Source organism: Lethenteron reissneri, chromosome 37 (assembly GCF_015708825.2).
Source record: "Lethenteron reissneri isolate LAM-NWPU_2019-01 chromosome 37, ASM1570882v1, whole genome shotgun sequence".
In the NCBI taxonomy this organism is placed as follows: Eukaryota; Metazoa; Chordata; class Hyperoartia; order Petromyzontiformes; family Petromyzontidae; genus Lethenteron; species Lethenteron reissneri.
This window is the reverse complement of record NC_083815.1, coordinates 2,958,558-2,975,496: the sequence shown is the minus strand read 5'-3', so window position 1 is coordinate 2,975,496 and position 16,939 is coordinate 2,958,558. Positions and strand designations below refer to the sequence as shown.

The following is a 16,939-nucleotide window of genomic DNA, read 5'->3' as shown; positions in this document are numbered from 1 at the left end:
TTCGAAAAGAAATGGCTCTTCTTGTTGCGTTTTGGTTGCTGACCCCTGGGCTACACAGTACGGGGGATCGTTTTCGTTGCACATGTCTACAAATGAGGGTCAAAGGAGAGAGTGACGCTCACAACAACGAGCAAAGCGCCGGGGCGACTAAAACCTCGCGAGGTGGCACACCGGGCAACGCAGTTGGAGCATCTGACCGTCATCTCGGCCAGTGAACCTGTGACACGCGGGTCTGCTCCTTGCTCCTGCTGCTAGCGAGGGTGTGACACTTCACACGGCCTCAAAGTGCACCTATCCTGGCACAGGTGTGTGGTGATGTTGCTTTAGTGGCGAACGGCGGCGGCTGTTGTTGTTTTATAGCGACGCCTCTTGGCCGAGTAACCTGAGTAAGTCACAAACTCGCGTGGCAAATCGCACATTCCCTCCGCTGCTAAACGTATTACTTTGCTGGTGTGAAGAGGCTATACCTCACCTCACTGGGCATCATGACCAGACGGTAATATTGTACCCCTTAAGCGATGAAATATCGTGGTGTACTGGATGGCACGCTGGACTGGCAATCTGGAGGGTCGCCGGTTCGATTCTACCTCCTGGCGCGGCAGGAGGTAGTGTGGTGAACCCCACCACGAAGCCACTGGAGCCGTGCGCTTTTAAATCTAGAGAGAAAGATCATCTCTTTAAAATCGCGTTTTGTCTTTTAGTTTGTTGTCCTTCCCCCGCATCTCCGATGAGCACGATTGGCTACGTACGGTGCGAAAGAAGTTCAACGCACAGACGGGTCGCGTGTGGGGATGTCAAGTGTGGGTACTCTCACGTCTTCCAGTCAGTGTGGAAGAGTAGGCCAAACAATCCTCTGGAGGGGCTGTATTAAACTTCCTCTGTTGAGGCCCTTCTGCCAGCAGTGATGTAAGCAGGTAATTGCAGGGCTACGCCTTTGCCTTCTAAGCGATGACGAGTTGTGTGTGTGTCTATGTCCGACGGCCTCGTGCATTAGCCCACACCACGTTGTAAATAATGAATGCTCGTTTGGCCATAGCATCGCACTTATCATAGGCGAATGCCGTCGATAAAACACGCACACGTAAATCACGAAATGCGTTATTAAATACCACGTGTCTATTTTACCAGCGAAAAAATAAAATGAAATTCCATTTAGGGCTGTCACCTTATCGGCATTCCGGGAACAATTTTTTTTCCCCAGTAGCGTTTGTCGAACGGGCCACACTTTGCTGATGAGACTTACAAAGCCGAAGACCAGTCCACAGCGTACCCTCCTGTTTGAACAAACGCTGCTGCAAAACATTGGTCTGGAAGGCTCATACGTTGATGGGACTTAGAACATTACTGTTGCTATTCATTGCTTTGACAGGCTATTGATTAATATTTCTTTATTATCCAAAATCCAACTTGACATCCCATAATACATGTTAATAATGTTAGTGGCGTGCAGGTTAGTGACTGAGTCTTAAAACTCCTGCACAGGGATGTTCTTGGCCAGTTCCTCGTCGAGTTGCTTATTTATTTACTAAAGAAGGAGGAAAAACTGAATGCCAGGAACCATTTCCCAATAAAAAAAAATGTACGCCTTGCATTGCTCCCATCCATTTACGGCCCCAAAGCCAGTGAGTGCAAACTCCATCGTGTGGGGAAGCTATCCGCCAGCTTCTGTATTTGCTAAATACGCGTGATTTTATTTGCTGTTGTTTTGCCGTACGAGCTGTTGGCGCAGGCGGTCGACCCGGCGCCCACGCCACTCCCGGCCGGCGTGTCGCTGTGCGTGGCCGCCTCTCCGTTCCTCCGAGCCGACAACCCCGAGTTCGACGCCAGCCTGAGGAGCCGCGACGCAGAGCAGCTGTGGATTTCGGATCCCGCGCCCCACGGAGGAGACGCGGTACTAAAAAAATCTCATTCCCCAGCGCCGGGCTTGTAATTCCACGTTCCTATGGCGGGGGAAAGTATTTCCTGCAGAGGACAACCACTGTTTGTTGAGTTCTCGTGAAGTGGTTGCCTACTTATTTTACGATGATGGATATATCTGTTGGTTGCATCATCATCATCATCTGCTGCACGTTTCTCCATCCCTTTATGTGCATGGTAAGACTGACGCAAACTTGAACCTGTGCACTTGAGGGCATCAGCCTGCCACGCGCTCTGCAGGAGGCAACCTTGTGCTCTCTCATATTCAGGCGTGATCTTTCGAAAATATTGGAAATATTCAGCCTGACAATTTCAATTATTATCATTTAATATCCCAGCCCCAGGCGAAATAACGTTCACACCCATCGTCTATTCCGATGACAGCGACGTAAATGCTGATGATGACGATGATGACAATCACGACAACGCTGGCGCCGGGATCCACGACCGCAACGCCAATAACGACGCCGCCTCTACCACCCCGTGTCTTACCACGTGCGTCTTGCCACGTGCGTCTCGCCACGTGCATCTCACCACGTGCGTCGTGCAGACGCCCCGGCTGGCGCGACGCGACGGCCGCCTGTCCCTCCAGCTGGACGTCACGCGGGAGATGGCGTGGCGCTGGCTGGAGTCGCACGCCGGCGCGGCCCTCTCGTGGACGGGCGCCGGCCGCCTCTCCCTGCTGCTCGCCGGCACCGAGCCCCCGGGCCCCGCCGTGCCGTGCCGCGGTGCGGGCGGAGGCCGCGGCGGTGCGGGCGGAGAGGAGAGGGGCAGTGACGCCATGCGGAGGTTCTCGCGGATCGCCATGGCCGTCGGAAACGGGACCGTCGTCTCGGACGCGTGCAGGTGGGGGGGTCAGCCATGCGGTGCCAGCGGGGGAGCGGTGGCGCCGCGGTTAGTGCGGCGCTATGGACCCGGCGAGCCGAGTTGGGTTCTCGCTCGCGATAGAATTACGGCGGCGAATATTTGAACCGGTCCTACTGGACCTTGAGTGACTCGACTCGGCCTCAGATGAGTAGGTGGTGTGGTGCACAAACATCATCACTGGGGAGATAAAGTTAGCAGCTGGACGTGGTGCTGGCCACCCACCCCCTTGTATGCCGTGCTGACCTTCATTGGTGCTCACGAACAGAACTCACCCCAACAGTGTGGTAAAGGCTATACAGAGGATCTTTTTAGTCCTTTGTCTTTTTTGTGCGAGTGAATGTTTAGCTCTGCAGTCACAACAACGTTCTGTTTGTAACAGTGCTTTATTTTGATGGCGTGCGTTGGGGGCGGAACGGTGGTTAGCGCCTTGCGTTGTGAACCCAGTGACCCCAGCCAGATTCCCGGCCGGGGAAAATTTTTAAATCATCGCGCGGTTTGATGCGTGTTTTAAAAACTTGAGACATTAGACGGAGGAAACGAAGGCAAGCGTTACGAATGAGACAAACGAGAGAGTTCAATCGAGACAGACAATTTTGTTTGGGAAGGGTGCAAGACTGACAATCGAGCTAAGGCAGGCAATGCGAACAAATCACGCAAACACTGCAGAACAATAAAAACGAGGCAGGCGGTACGAACCGGACACTACGATCGAGACAAATGAAGTCTTGAGCTTGAATCATGGGGGGGGGGGGGGTTGCAGGGTGATGATAGTGGAGGGGGTGGGGAGGGGGGTACAGAAGGGGTGAATCAATACACCCCTAATCAATACACCTCTAATCGCTCATAAACATTCCACCCTAACGCCCAACGTGGTTGCAAAGTGCTCATCGTCGTTGGCTGAGACGTTAGACAACAGGATATTCGTCTCACTTGCTCGCCGTACCGTAAGTGGCGCTTTGACTTTTATTGACGGTGTTTGCTGAACACTTTGTTATGCTGCACACGGGGTGGTGTGAGGTAGAACTTGACTTCGAGTCTTGAAGCGAGCCCCACTGTAGCACCCATGACAATTCTCAGGACGTTTTATATCGGTGTGTCTGCGGGTATCTCTCATGTTGCCGCGATAATGACAAAACCCCTCAACCTTTGAACTCACTGTGGAACTCACCGCATAGCAGATCAAGTACTGACCACAGGCTCATTAGGGGTGTGTCTCCTTCATCGGTAGTGACCGCCTGACTCCCTGATTGTTAGCCCACTAACTGAATGAGTGATTCATTCACCGACTCCCTGATTGCTAGCTCGCTAACTGAATGAGTGATTCATTCACCGACTGAAAGACAGGCTAACCCACTCATCGACTGACAGACTGACGAATTGTTCGAATAGACTGACCCAATAACTGACTCGCTCTAATACTGACGAACAGACTGACTCCTCAACGAACAAACTCGCAGACTGCCCGAGCATTAACCCAATCACTCGGAGGCAGACTGACTCACTCACGGGTGGCTCAGCCGTCGGCTCAGTCGACTTGTCCCTCTGCTCCAGGAGTAGCGAGTTCCCGCTGTACGTGGCGCTACCCGCACTGGAGTCCAACTGGGGTCCTCGTGGTCTTGGGGCGCTCATCCCGGCGGCGCTCCTCGCCAGCCTGCACGGATACCGCTACTTCATCCCCGACGCCGCGGGTGAGAGATGACGCAGTCTCTCTCTCTCACACACACATACACAACAGGACGCAACACAACAACAACTTTGATGACGCGTGAAATGTGAATGGCTCGCTGCTGGAAAGGGGGCCACGGGACACACCCAGGTGTCATGAGTTGACTCAGTGATGTGAGTGGCAGAGATGCACCGTCATTGCCCTACAGCCCCTGCTGTGCCAAGTTGGCATCTATCACAGCAACAACCACCTCCATTCGCAACTAAGTAGCGGTGACGTCACCACGGCACCTGTGCCAGGCCAGGTGCACTTTAAGGCCATGTGAAGTGTCGAAGGCTCGATAACAGATCACCGGACAGAGCCAGGTTCCATGGGTTAACTGACTGAGATGACTGGTAGATGCACAATCTGTGCCTCTACTGTGCCAACTTGGTGAGTTTTTTCCGCCCGGCGCTCCGCTCGTTGTTGTGAGCGTCGCTCCTCTGCCCTCCGTTGTTGCTGGAGAGCAATTGCTTCCAACAGCTTAGTAGCGTCCTTCACGAACCTCCTCCACAGAGGCCGATCTTGACACCGCTGGTGCCAGTCATCGACAAGTCCACTCAGCTCCACATCCTCCCGTACCGCATCAGCTCCATCTCATCTCCAGCCCGTGTCGTGCCCGTTTAGCCCTCTCTACGCAGCCAAACAGAAGCACCTATCACACGCACAGACACAACGACAAATACCACCCCCCCCCCCGTATAGGTGGTGGGGTGGCGAACAACACGCGCGGCCGCCTTTGTCTTCCCAGCGCTGATGTTCTCACCTCGCGTAGCAGGCACTCAGTGGTACACATGCGCTCCAACACGAGATGCACGGATGGTGTCTGTAGGGGGCAGCACACGGCAAGTCCTTAGATAACCTCAACACTCTTAGTCCGGTGCTGGATTAAGGTCTCTCTTATACCACGCCGTGTCGATCATGGGGCTTGCTTGATCATACTTCACCACGCTGGTCAATTCGGGTTGGTGGTGGCGGTGAAGGAGGGATCACATAACCAATAGCAAGCCCGTACGGCGCTCCATCTGTTGTGGTTTATTATGAGCGGTTTGTTTTTTTCTTTCTCCAGACATTCGGGTTACTCCGACACGCAAAAATATACCAAAAAACATTGCTTGGCAAAATCTACCAGAGGTGACGCACCTGTTATACATCACCTTAAACAACGTGGGCGATATTTGTCGGTTTATTTGCAAGGAGAGAAACGTACGTTAGAAGGTGGCGCCACCTCGCGTGGATGAGCGGAAATTGTAGGAACCTCACAAGTTGTTCTGCAGTGTCAACCTCCGCAAGGCGTTCTCTAACACGTGGAGATTGTTACCTTGCTTTGTGCGAACTCCGCGCGGAATTTCTCCTTTCCTCGACGGTGACAACGAGAGCGCGGTTATAATACAACCGCTGTTGGCAATTGCTGAAGTGGGCAAAGGGCTGCCGCAACAAGAGGCCATGTAGGTAAGAGAAGGGGGGGAGCAGCCAGCGAGGAGAGCCAGGGAGGGTGGTTGTCCCACCTGATGACGGACGCTTTTGTTGCGCCCGAAACGTCGTGATTTTATTTATTTTATTTTATACCCACGTGACTTTACCGAAAGAACCAAAGAATATGCATCCCTGCAGTCATGAAAACTTCAAATCTAGATTGAATCAACGTGATCCTCATCATCAAAATCTTCATTACCATCGCTTTACCTGTTTGCTTATAGCTATGAACGTACGTACCTCGAACGAGTATACCTGTCCATTGCTGCGGCTGCTGTTTCGTGCTGAGAGGGAATCGGTGTGGGGGGGGGGTATTGAACTTGGTCCGGCCAACGCGTTTGGGCAGGAGGCACGGCGAGCCGAGGGCCGCCTCCGGAGAAGATGCTGTTTGTTCGGTGGATGCAGATCACGGCCTTCCTGCCCGTGATGTCTTTCCTCACGCCGCCCTGGCACTACGACAACGAGGTGAGGGCGACGTCGATGATGATGATGATAATCATGCTAACAAATTTCTGGGAGGCTCAACCGGGACACGTGGTGAGCTGATAGACCTTTCATCGCCACCACCCACTTTCACTCGGCCATGCCCACTCTCAGCACTATCCCCACCCACACAGCGAGGGGATTCGCTCTCTCTAATGTAGGCCCAGCCCACTGATCACAGGCCCCACCCACTACTCAGGTAGCCCCGCACACTACCCAGGTAGCTCTGCCGACTGCCCAATAGCATGAGCCGGATATCACCTGGCTACCTCACGTGCCATTTCATTTGACACCACTCGACCATGACCCATAGCGTCAAGCTACCAAATCTACTAATTTGGTCGAGGCAGTCCTGTTGGTTTCAGAAAGTCTGTCCTGGTGTACGGAAGACTTTACGAAAATCAAGATTTCGTCCAAGTTGAAAATGTTCTGGCTGAAAATGGGTGGGGCTACCTGGGCAGTGGAGGGGCTGACAGAGGAGTAGGCAGGGCCTATGAGTAGTGGGCATGGCAAACCTGAGGGGGAGTGAATCCACTGTGTGCACGGTGCTAGCAGTTGAGTGGGCGTGACAATGTAAAAGTGGGTGGTACCGACAGAGGGGAAGGGGCTTCCAGCTCACAGTGTGTCCCGCTTTAGTGTCCCATAAATGTGGTACATATTCTTAGGTTTTTTCGGTAAAGTCACGTAGGTAAAAATTTTAAATTAATAAAAGTAAAATAAAAAATAAAATAATGTGGTACAGTAAGCCTAAACCCTCGTCCACGTGTCACATCAAACTAGTTCTTAATGTCTTACACGATATTTAATGTAACGCTGCTAGGCCACATGGGTGTGGCGTGCCAAAATAACTACGAGAAACAGCATTCCGAATTGTTCCAGATGAAAGTAAACACTGCCCCGGACCGTGATCACGTGTAAAGCGCTCCGCGATGCCAGTGGGCTGACGAACGCTCTAATGAAACGGTGGCTATGAGATGTTAACTACCTCGCCTGGTATACAGGAGGTCGTGGGTTCATATTTGACCCTGACGCCTGCTGCTGTATATTTGGAGTCTGCAGTGTCTCTCTCCCCGTGGTCGTGTGGATTCTTCTCCGGGTCCTCCAGGTTTTTCCCTCCACATTTAGAATCAACGTGTGTTTAGAGTATTTGGCTGCTATAAATGCACAGATCATCAGCCACTTTGTTGATCTATCGTTTGGGGCCGGGTCGCGTTTGAAAAAGAGCTATATAGCTGAGCGGACCTTACCTGGTAAATAAAAAAATAATGTGTTAGCTGGTAACGCTGCAAACTTGGTGAGAGGCCAACAGCTGTTGTGTGTTTTTATCTTTTTTATCTCCTAAAGACAGACTGACAGCAGTCATAGGAATGTAGAATTTCCAACACTGGCTCAAGAATGTGGAATTTCCCCCAACGGAGAGAAGTGGACACGCCAACGTTTGCCTGCGCAGGCAGAAGCCGTGTAGTTTAGAAACCATTATGATGAAAGAGTGTTATTTTTATTACCCCCCAACCTTAAACGATAGCTGTCAACCCATACGGTTTACCCCGTATTCTCGTACGGGGTAATTGAGTTTTCAGGTCCATACAGGCTAAACAAATGTGTCCATATGTTTGCGTTTCTCCCTTGTGATCGGACTTTGTAGGATGAACGTTGAGATTGATAAGGGCACGGGGTGACCAATAAAAGGCGCTGATCAGGTGTCGACAGGTGTCGATTTTACACCTGATGACGATTGCTTGTGTTGCAGTCGAAACGTCGTGAGAATTTTTTTATTGTTTTATATTTACATTATTTTATTATCTCCCTTATACGTGACTTTACCGAAAGAACCAAGGATACGTTGACATTGCGATTTAAAGCTTTCGTGACTGCACGGATTCATCTTCTTGGTTCTTTCGGTAAAGTCACGTATAAGGGAAATAATAAAATAATAAAAATAAATCATAATAAAATAATTCTCACAACGTGTCGGCTACAACGCAAGCAGGCCGAAACGTCGTGAGAATTATTTTATTATGTTTTATTTTTATTATTTTATTATTTCCCTTCTACGTGACTTTTACCGAAAAAACCAAGAATATGTTGACAGGTATGTTAACCCCGCCGACCCCGTGCTGTTCCCGCAGACCGCGTCGCTCTCCCTGCGCCTGGCCTCGCTGCACCGCTCCCTCGTGGCGCCTCTGCTGCGCCGCTTGGCCGAGAGCCCCTCGCAGGCGGGACGGCCCCTCGTGCGTCCCCTGTGGTGGCTCGACCCACGTGACCCCGTCGCGCTGAGCGTCAACGACGAGTTCCTGCTGGGCGACACGGTGAGGACACCGCGGCGCGCCACCGCACCGCACCAATCCCGCTCGCTCGAGTCCAGGGGTGGCCAACCTGCAACAGAGCAAGTGCCAAAAAGGAGTCGTGAGTTCTGAAAAGAGACAAGCGTTTTTATTATGAGTGTAAATACACTGACAGTTTTCGGCACAGTACGGGCGACATGCATTATTATGATTAGCTGCTGCGATAGCGTGTGCTACGTTATGCCCCGTCGACAGAGCGGCACGTGGTGGATTGAATAGACAATTGGCCACCGCTGCGCAAGACGGTGGAGCGATTCGCCGATGGACTGCAGGTACAGCCATTCCCTCGTTATCCACGGCGAGGGTGAGCGTTTCGCGGAAAATATATAAATAAGCGATGAAATATATTACAATTATCATAATACACACAAATGAACGTTGGTTTTAATAAACACAGGAAATACAAACTAATATTAAACGTTAAATAATAGTTCATGAATTAACTTTACTTAAATTATGATGCAGCGCGTCATCACTTTATCTCATCGCTTTCTCTCTCTCGATGCGGCCGTGTAGAGTTCCAGATGCGATTCGCGGATAGCCAAAATCGCGGACAGCAAGCTCGCGAATACCGGTACAGCACTTGCTAAGCTGGTGTAGACTGTGCCGCATCGGGATGATCCTTCTAGCGACCGCGTGATACCAGAGGAGCGCGCTGCGCTACGAACCCGGCGGCCCAAGTTCGATTCTCACTGACGGCCACAAACACCGGTGACGATTATCTAACCCGGTCCTGGCCTTCGCCTAGGTCGACTCAGCCGTAAATGAGTACCTGGTGCGGTGTGTACACATCGCCACGAGGGTGACAGAGGCGGCCGGAGTAAACACCAGCGGGACTTCTTGGACGCGCTGTGAGGGTCATCAACCGGATTCATTACAACTCACACCACGCAGCCACGAGAGGGCGCGATCTTACAAACAAACACATTTGATTCAAACGTTTATCCTGAACAGACTATTGGGGCAAATGCTGCGAGCGGGCACCTCTGAAGGCCGGCACGGCACACGAGGGGGTGGGTGGCCAGCACCACGCCCGGCCACCTTTGTCTCCCCAGTGGCGATGTTTACACACCGCACCAGGGGAGACCAAGGAACGGTTCAGATAATCGTCACCGGTGTTGGCCGTGAGCAGGGATCGAACTCGGGCGGCCGGATTCGTAGCGCTGTGCGCTCATCCCTGTGCCACCGTTCCACCCCGAACGGCCTCATCATCGCTATCGACCGTGATTTATTCGCTGCTGAATGAAGGCCTCTCCCCCCACGCCCTCACCATCCCACACATTCGCACGAGGTAACGGCGATCCATCGAGCTCCTGCACACGAGCTGATTTCATCGCTCCGTCTCCGCGGGGCACGCCGTCTCGGGTCGCATTCTCGCTCCTTTCTTTACCTGTCGCTCCGTGGTTCGTCTCGACCGCCCGGCCATCGTTCCATCTTGCCGTGACAGATCCTGCCTCAACGGGACATTTTTAATTCTTGTAGGCCCTAGACACTTCAGTGAAAACGTTCTGCAGTTGGTGCTGCTGATGCTGCCCCATGTTACTACCGCCGCTGTCACTCCGCTTGTTTCACGCGGCACTTCGTCCAGCCTCTGCACCGATGTCGTTATCGCTCCGTCCACTATTTAGGCCGTGACATCATCCGATGGGACACGCTATGTTCCGCAGAGAAGCAGAATTAATTTGAATTTATTGCACATGTTTTTTTTGCAATGAAAAAATATTGGAAAAGTTCATGTCCGGTGTTAATTTCTCTCTGCATCTTTGTACATGCACCGTGCCTACCCTTGCTCTGTACATATTTATTCAAGAAGATGTCTTGGTTACATTTTTTTGTTAACGTTGTCACATTTTTTTCGTAGGAGCGAGGCACATTGCCTCCTGTGCCTATTGGATAAGACGCCCATGTGTCCGCGGACAGTTTCACCGCTGGCCTCTGTTATTGTGGCTGCTGCTGCTGCTCGTGAAATTGATGCAAGTCCCCACTAGCCGTTGCTGCTGCTGCTGCTAATCTTGACGGCGATGTTATTCCCACCGCTGCAGCTTCTGCTTAACGATCGCAACAACGTTGTTTGACGTTGGCGCTGACGTTTCTACCGCTGCTGCCGCCGCCACTGCACCCGCCACACAGTTGCTGGTGGCTCCCGTGACCCGCTGGGGCGCCGTGCACCGCGACGTCTACCTGCCGTGCCCGCGGTGCCGCTGGCGGGACGCCGACTCGGGCTCCGTGCACCGCGGCGCCACGTGGCTGCGCTCGCACCCGGCGCCCCTGCAGCGCGTGCCGCACTTCACGCGCATGGCCGGGCGGGCCGCGTGACTCGACGATGGAGGGGGGGCGGTTGGCGTGGGGGAGCGGTGGTGTAGCGGTCAGCGCGCTGGGCTACGGATCTGACGAGCGGGGTTCGATTCCCGCTCACGGTCAACAACCAGCGACGATTGTTTGAGCCGGTCCTGGGCCTCCCCTAGGTCGACTCGGCTCCAAATGAGTACCTGGTGCGGTGTGTAAACATCGCAACTGTGGAGACAAAAGCAACCGGGCGTGATTGGCCACCCACCCCATCGTGTGCCGTGCCGGCCTTCATTGGTGCTCGCTAACAGCACTTACCCCTACAGTCTGTTACAGGCTATACGGGGGATCTTTGTCTTTATTGTTGGCGGGGGGGGGGGGTATGGGAGTCGAACCCAGGGGTCGGGTCGTTGGAGATCGCTGCGCTCGTTGGTGTCTTCATTGTTACGCGTGTCACCCGCCCGCTCCCACCGGTGACGCATCACAACAGAGTTGTACTGACTGATGCTTAATGTTCATTTCGAAAGGTCGAGTTTCCTATCAACAGAGTTGTGGTGCAGTGACAAGGCATGGGTGGCATTGGGTGCCCCTAGCCTAGAGACTCACGTAGCCGTAGTAGCACCTATAGGACTCGCATAGAGAACCCGTAGACTTACATAGACACCCATAGTAGCCTCGCGTGCTTCACGTGCCCCCCCCCCCCCCCACGTGCAATTCATTAAATGGGTGTCCCCATCTCAAATTCACCCCTTGCCACCCAGCTCCTTCATAGCCCGGTGGCTCTGCCAGCCCGCAGGCTTTGGTGCAGTTGCACCGCCTACACACTGGAGGGATAATCCCGATGGAGGCCGCTAAACACGCCAGAAGCTGACTCGTCGCAATAGATGTTTGTGGGGAAAGGAGTAACTGAGAAAGCCCATGCTGAACCTACTTGCTGTAACTACCATTTTATTTCTGCTTGCGCTGGACGTTGGGCGTATGGATCAATTAATGATCTTCTTGCGGTCCACCAACCCCTTCCTATAATGACTTTTAAAAAAATTACAATTGTTTACTGAGGAAAGCCTCGCTGAGTCTCATTTCCAGGAAGGTCTTGCGAAAATTGGAATGTTGGGCGAATCCCATTCATTGGGGTTTGCTTTTCATGTGGCAAGAAATCTGAGAACCCGGATAAAAAAAACACACCACGTATGATGGAAAGGGGATCTTACGTGTGAGTTGACAAGCCCACTTGCTGTACTGTTATCTCCTGACCACATCGCGGTCCAGCGAGTTTGGGAGTTTCACAAATCTCTACGTGATCCGCCAACCCCTTCCCTCCGAAGCACCGAATCACAGGCATATGTATGCATGCTTGTGGAGTTGTGTGAATGTAATGTATATCGGGTTCTTTGTATATATTTGCTATTCGAACTTGAGAGGCTCGCCTAAGTTGACTCAGCCTAAAATGAGTACCTGGCATTTGGGTGTTGTGTGGTGCTGGCCACAGCCCCCCCCCCCCCCCTCGTGTGAAAAAGAGCTTTATAGCTCATCGGATTCCTCCAGGATAAATACATATTCTTGATTCTGTAATGTGGGCAGCCTTAATAGGTGCTCGCTAACAGCACTTGCTTAAACAGTATTAGCTGGCAGTGGGCCTACATGACATTCGTAAATGTTTATACACAGTAGTGTACGTGAAATGTAGAACGTAAATGATATTGCCTTAGCTGCACTGGCAAAGTGAGCGCTAGTCTATTTACAACCTCTAATGACGGATGCTTAATGTTCATTTCGAAAGGTCGAGAGTTTCCTATCATGCTGTCTGTCCTTGTTGAACTGAAATTCACTGCTCGTTTGGTGTACTTGCTCGAATTGTATTTAATAGCTCAGAGTCTAAACGAATTATGTCCACTCAAAATATTTACGAACTGTTTTGATTAATTCGGTGGGTCATCATCATCACCATCAGCCACGATCAATCGACCGCTTCGGTGAAGGCCTCCTCCTCCCCGAGATGTCGCCATCTCTCACACGGCGCTGCGACGGATGCCACCACGTGACACGTCTTTAGCTCCTTCACACGAGGAGCTGGTGATGTCAACGCCCAATCTCAGCAGCAGCAAGCGAACGTCCTCTCCGCACGTGTCCTCTGCTTTTGCTTGTCGTCATCTGGAACTTCCTTCCCCCTCCGGCAATCCGTGCTGTCGACTCCCTTGTCCCCTGTTCGCTGCCCGATAACTGATTGTCTCTTCAACCAGTGATGTGCATATCCACTGCTCACGTGCAACCGGGACATACAGAACGTTGTTATTTTTTAGCCCAGGTGTTGGCAACCTGCAGGCTCTTTAAGGACTACTTTGTGACGTCTCGGATTCACATCCGTGAAACGACTAGACGCCTGTGAAATAGAGCGTCATAGCTCATGGGATTTCTCCAGGATAAATAAAGATTCTGATTCTGAAATGCGTCAAAACCCCAGACGCGTCGCGTTATCTTCGCCGTGGCTGAAATTAAATCCGGGGCGTGCAAGCGCGTACACTACCGCAGGAATGCGCATGCAAATGTGAAAAGGACAAATCATAACCGATGGGTTTCCTTTATTAAACACACATTGATAGTAAATAATAAGCGCCGAACAAACGATTCTTGTTTTCATGTTTTAACGAGAACAGGATGAATAATTCGATCGTGATGTTCTAAACATGCGACTTTTAGAGGCTGTGTGCCATGGGTGTCGAAGCGTGTGGGCCCATTCTCGAATGAGTTTCGGACCAATGGAAAAGTCGAGATTCTTCCGATAAGTAACCAAAACAGCTATTGACGTCTCGTAAATGCGGCACTCATTTTATTGACCCAATTTAATAACGGTGCCTCATTAATGTGGTCGAGACATGCGTGTGTCCACTGCGTAGAATGCGCCGTTGTCGAGATTACCATGTTCTCCAGATTATTAGACGCACTTTCGCCCTTTCTCCCCAATGTTTTCAAGTAAAAGCTGGCGCTGCATCTTATAATCCGGTGGGCAGGTGTTATGAGACCAGATTTGGGGAGCTGTAGTGTAGCTATTAGCGCCTTGTGTTACGAACCTGGCGATTCTCCCTTACGCGCAACGCCAGTGCCTACAACTGGTGCCAGAGTAGAGTCATCAAGTGTAAGCAGGTGACTTGTAACAACGTGTCCGGCTGAGTGATTTTACAAGACACTACACATACATTGATAGATGTCACAATGTCCCCCCCCCCACCTCCTCCCCACACCGTTGCCATCCCTCGACCTCACATGGATATTGATCGCCTCTCATTGCATCTGTACCAGATGTAAATCCTTCTGGTACAACCATGGGCGGCTTGTCGAACTCCGGTACTGTATGTGGTCAAAACACTGTGAAAGTGCGTGGGGGTGTAGGATATTCCCTGTTGCACCAGAAGGTGAACAGGGATATGGCTCGGACTCCTCGCCACGGCGGCTTTACCCGAAGCCTGTCCACAATAATCAATGTCCGTGATGATCGCGAACAGAGGGTCAGGGACCCAAAAGTACGACGAATAATTACAACACCAACACACGACCGCGCGCACACACATACGTCCACATACTGCGGTCACGTACACCAAACCACATTCAGGCGGAAACAAAAAAGGCAAAGATCCCCCGTGTAGCCTTTGGAGCAAGTGCTGCCATCGGGTAACTGCGAAACTCAGGTACGCACGCAAAGACAAAGATCCCCCGTGTAGCCTTAACAAACTGTTGGGGCAAGTGCTGTTCGCGAACACCGATGAAGGCCGGAACGGCACACGAGGGGGTGGGTGACCAGCACCACGCCCGGCCGCCTTTGTCTCCCCAGTGGCGATGTTTTTACACACCACACCAGGTACTCATTTTAGGCCGAGTCGACAGAGGGGGGGAGGCCCAGGACCGGTTCAGATAATCGTCATTGGTGTTGGCTGCGAGCGGGAATCGAACCCGGGTCGCTGGATTCGTAGCGCAGCGCGCTAACCGCTACACCGCCGCTCACACACAACCACAAACCTACAACAACCACATAACACGCACGACATCTAACACGTGGTCGAGGTGGAGGGTGGGTGGGGTGAGTTGGTGATCACATTTCCAATTGCAATCTTTCCCCACCGCCACTCCACCTCTCAACTTACCCTAACCCCCAGCAGCCCTCTCCAACCCCATTACCCCCCCCCCAACTCCTGTTCCCAGCCCAGCGTCTCCACCTTGCCAGCCGCCTTCATGTCCGCTCACGCGATGCGTCGTTGCCGTTCACTCCCTGCCAATCGCGGCGCCACGACCTCTACCCAAGCGTGGTGCTGCTGGCCACCCACCCCCTCGTGTATCGTTCCGGCCTTCGTAGGTGCTCGCTAACAGCACTTGCCCCTACAGTCTGTTATAGGCTATACGGGGGAACTTAGTTTTTTTTGTCTGGGTCAGTGTGTGTGTGTGCTGTGTGTGCGAGTAGGTGCTCGCTAACAGCACTTGCCCCAACAGTCTGTTGAGGCTATACGGGGGACCTTTGTCTGTGTATGTGTGCGTCTGGGTCAGTGTGTGTGAATGTGTCTGTGTGTGACGTGTGGCGTGTGTGTTGAGTAGGTGCTCGCTCACAGCACTTGCCCCAACAGTTTGTTTAGGCTATACGGGGGACCTTTGCTGTGTATGCGTGTGCGAGTCTGGGTCACTGTGTGTGTGTCTGTGTGTGTCTGTGTGTGACGTGTGGCGTGTGTGTTGAGTAGGTGCTCGCCAACAGCACTTGCCCCATCAGTCTGCTGAGGCTATACGGGGGACCTTTGTCTTTGTCGACGTGTGGGTGTGCGCATGTACTGTATGAGTGCGCGTGGTGAAGAAGGCGGTGCGCCAATGCGGCACGGCCAGGATCGCATTCAGGGGCCATGCGCTTGACGCCACAGACGGACTTGTAGACGCGCAGACAGGCGAACACACAGGACACGTCGACTAATAGACGAATACATTGATCAAGAAATCGCTTGACAAATAGACAGATATACCATCGGGCGACAGAGAAGAGCACAATCAAATAGACAAAACATTAGTCAATTACTGCAGTATATAAACACAACAAATGCATAGGCACGCAAATAGCTAGATAAACCAATTCAATTAGGCATTTCGATACATAGACATACACTGCGGATAAATAGACACAAAACGGCAAATATAGCCCAAATCATCAGCAGACACACGGACAACTCGGCCGGCAATCTTCCACTGCGCTTCCTCCACCCAAGGTCACGGCTACTCGGAGCGAGGTCGATGCGGAGAGACGCGCGGCGGCACGGGGCGATGGTGCCGTGGGAGCGGCTGACGATCGCCCTCTCGGCTCTCCTGGCCATGGCTCACCTGACGCTCGCCACCTTGGCCAAGCCCATCCGTGCACTGTGCAGCGCGGTGATGGGTGGACACGAGGTGAGGAGGGAGGGGGATGAGTGGGCAGGTAGACGAGTGGGTGGGTGAGTGGGTGAGTGAGTGAGTGGATGAGTGAGTGAGTGGATGAGTGAGTGAGTGGATGAGTGAGTGAGTGGATGAGTGAGTGAGTGGATGAGTGAGTGAGTGGATGAGTGAGTGAGTGGATGAGTGAGTGAGTGAGTGGATGAGTGAGTGAGTGAGAGTGTGGGTGAACAAGTAGATGAGGGAGTGGGTGAAATTTTAGGTGAGTGGACAGGTGAGTGGACAGGTGAGTGGACAGGTGAATGGACAGGTGAGTGTACAGGTGAGTGGATAGGTGAGTGAGAAGACGAGCAGATTAGAGAGTGGCTGAGTGGTTTGCAGGGAAGAAAGGGTGAGCGAGTGAGAGGTGGTGGGTGAGTGGATGCGTAGGTGAGTGGATGTTGAGTGAGTGATTACTCACTCAGTG

At 52.3% G+C, this 16,939-nt stretch overlaps 2 protein-coding genes across 5 annotated transcripts in view; both read left to right on the top strand.

Moving 5' to 3' along the window:
* The window catches only part of LOC133351342 (SITS-binding protein-like), a 28,313-nt gene extending 14,795 nt beyond the window's left edge, over positions 1 to 13,518 (top strand). The window contains exons 5-10 of one of the 3 annotated variants that reach the window (XM_061566462.1): positions 1,730 to 1,891; positions 2,468 to 2,763; positions 4,336 to 4,472; positions 6,312 to 6,430; positions 8,578 to 8,757; positions 10,924 to 13,518. In XM_061566462.1, coding sequence (XP_061422446.1) covers positions 1,730 to 1,891; positions 2,468 to 2,763; positions 4,336 to 4,472; positions 6,312 to 6,430; positions 8,578 to 8,757; positions 10,924 to 11,109 — 1,080 coding nt within the window. In that variant the 3' untranslated portion in view covers positions 11,110 to 13,518. Of the gene's footprint in view, positions 1 to 1,717; positions 1,892 to 2,467; positions 2,764 to 4,335; positions 4,473 to 6,311; positions 6,431 to 8,577; positions 8,758 to 8,988; positions 9,050 to 10,923 lie in introns of those variants that run through there. The other 2 variants (XM_061566461.1, XM_061566463.1) reach the window with 2 other exon arrangements.
* Positions 13,519 to 15,489: 1,971 nt separating this feature from the next.
* The window catches only part of LOC133351407 (uncharacterized), a 29,459-nt gene continuing 28,009 nt past the window's right edge, over positions 15,490 to 16,939 (top strand). For both annotated transcript variants that reach the window (XR_009756176.1, XM_061566577.1), the window contains exon 1: positions 15,490 to 16,491. Coding sequence is in view for 1 of the 2 variants with exons in the window: in XM_061566577.1 (XP_061422561.1) it covers positions 16,339 to 16,491 (153 nt within the window). In the remaining variant the exon portion in view is untranslated. The remainder of the gene's footprint in view (positions 16,492 to 16,939) is intronic.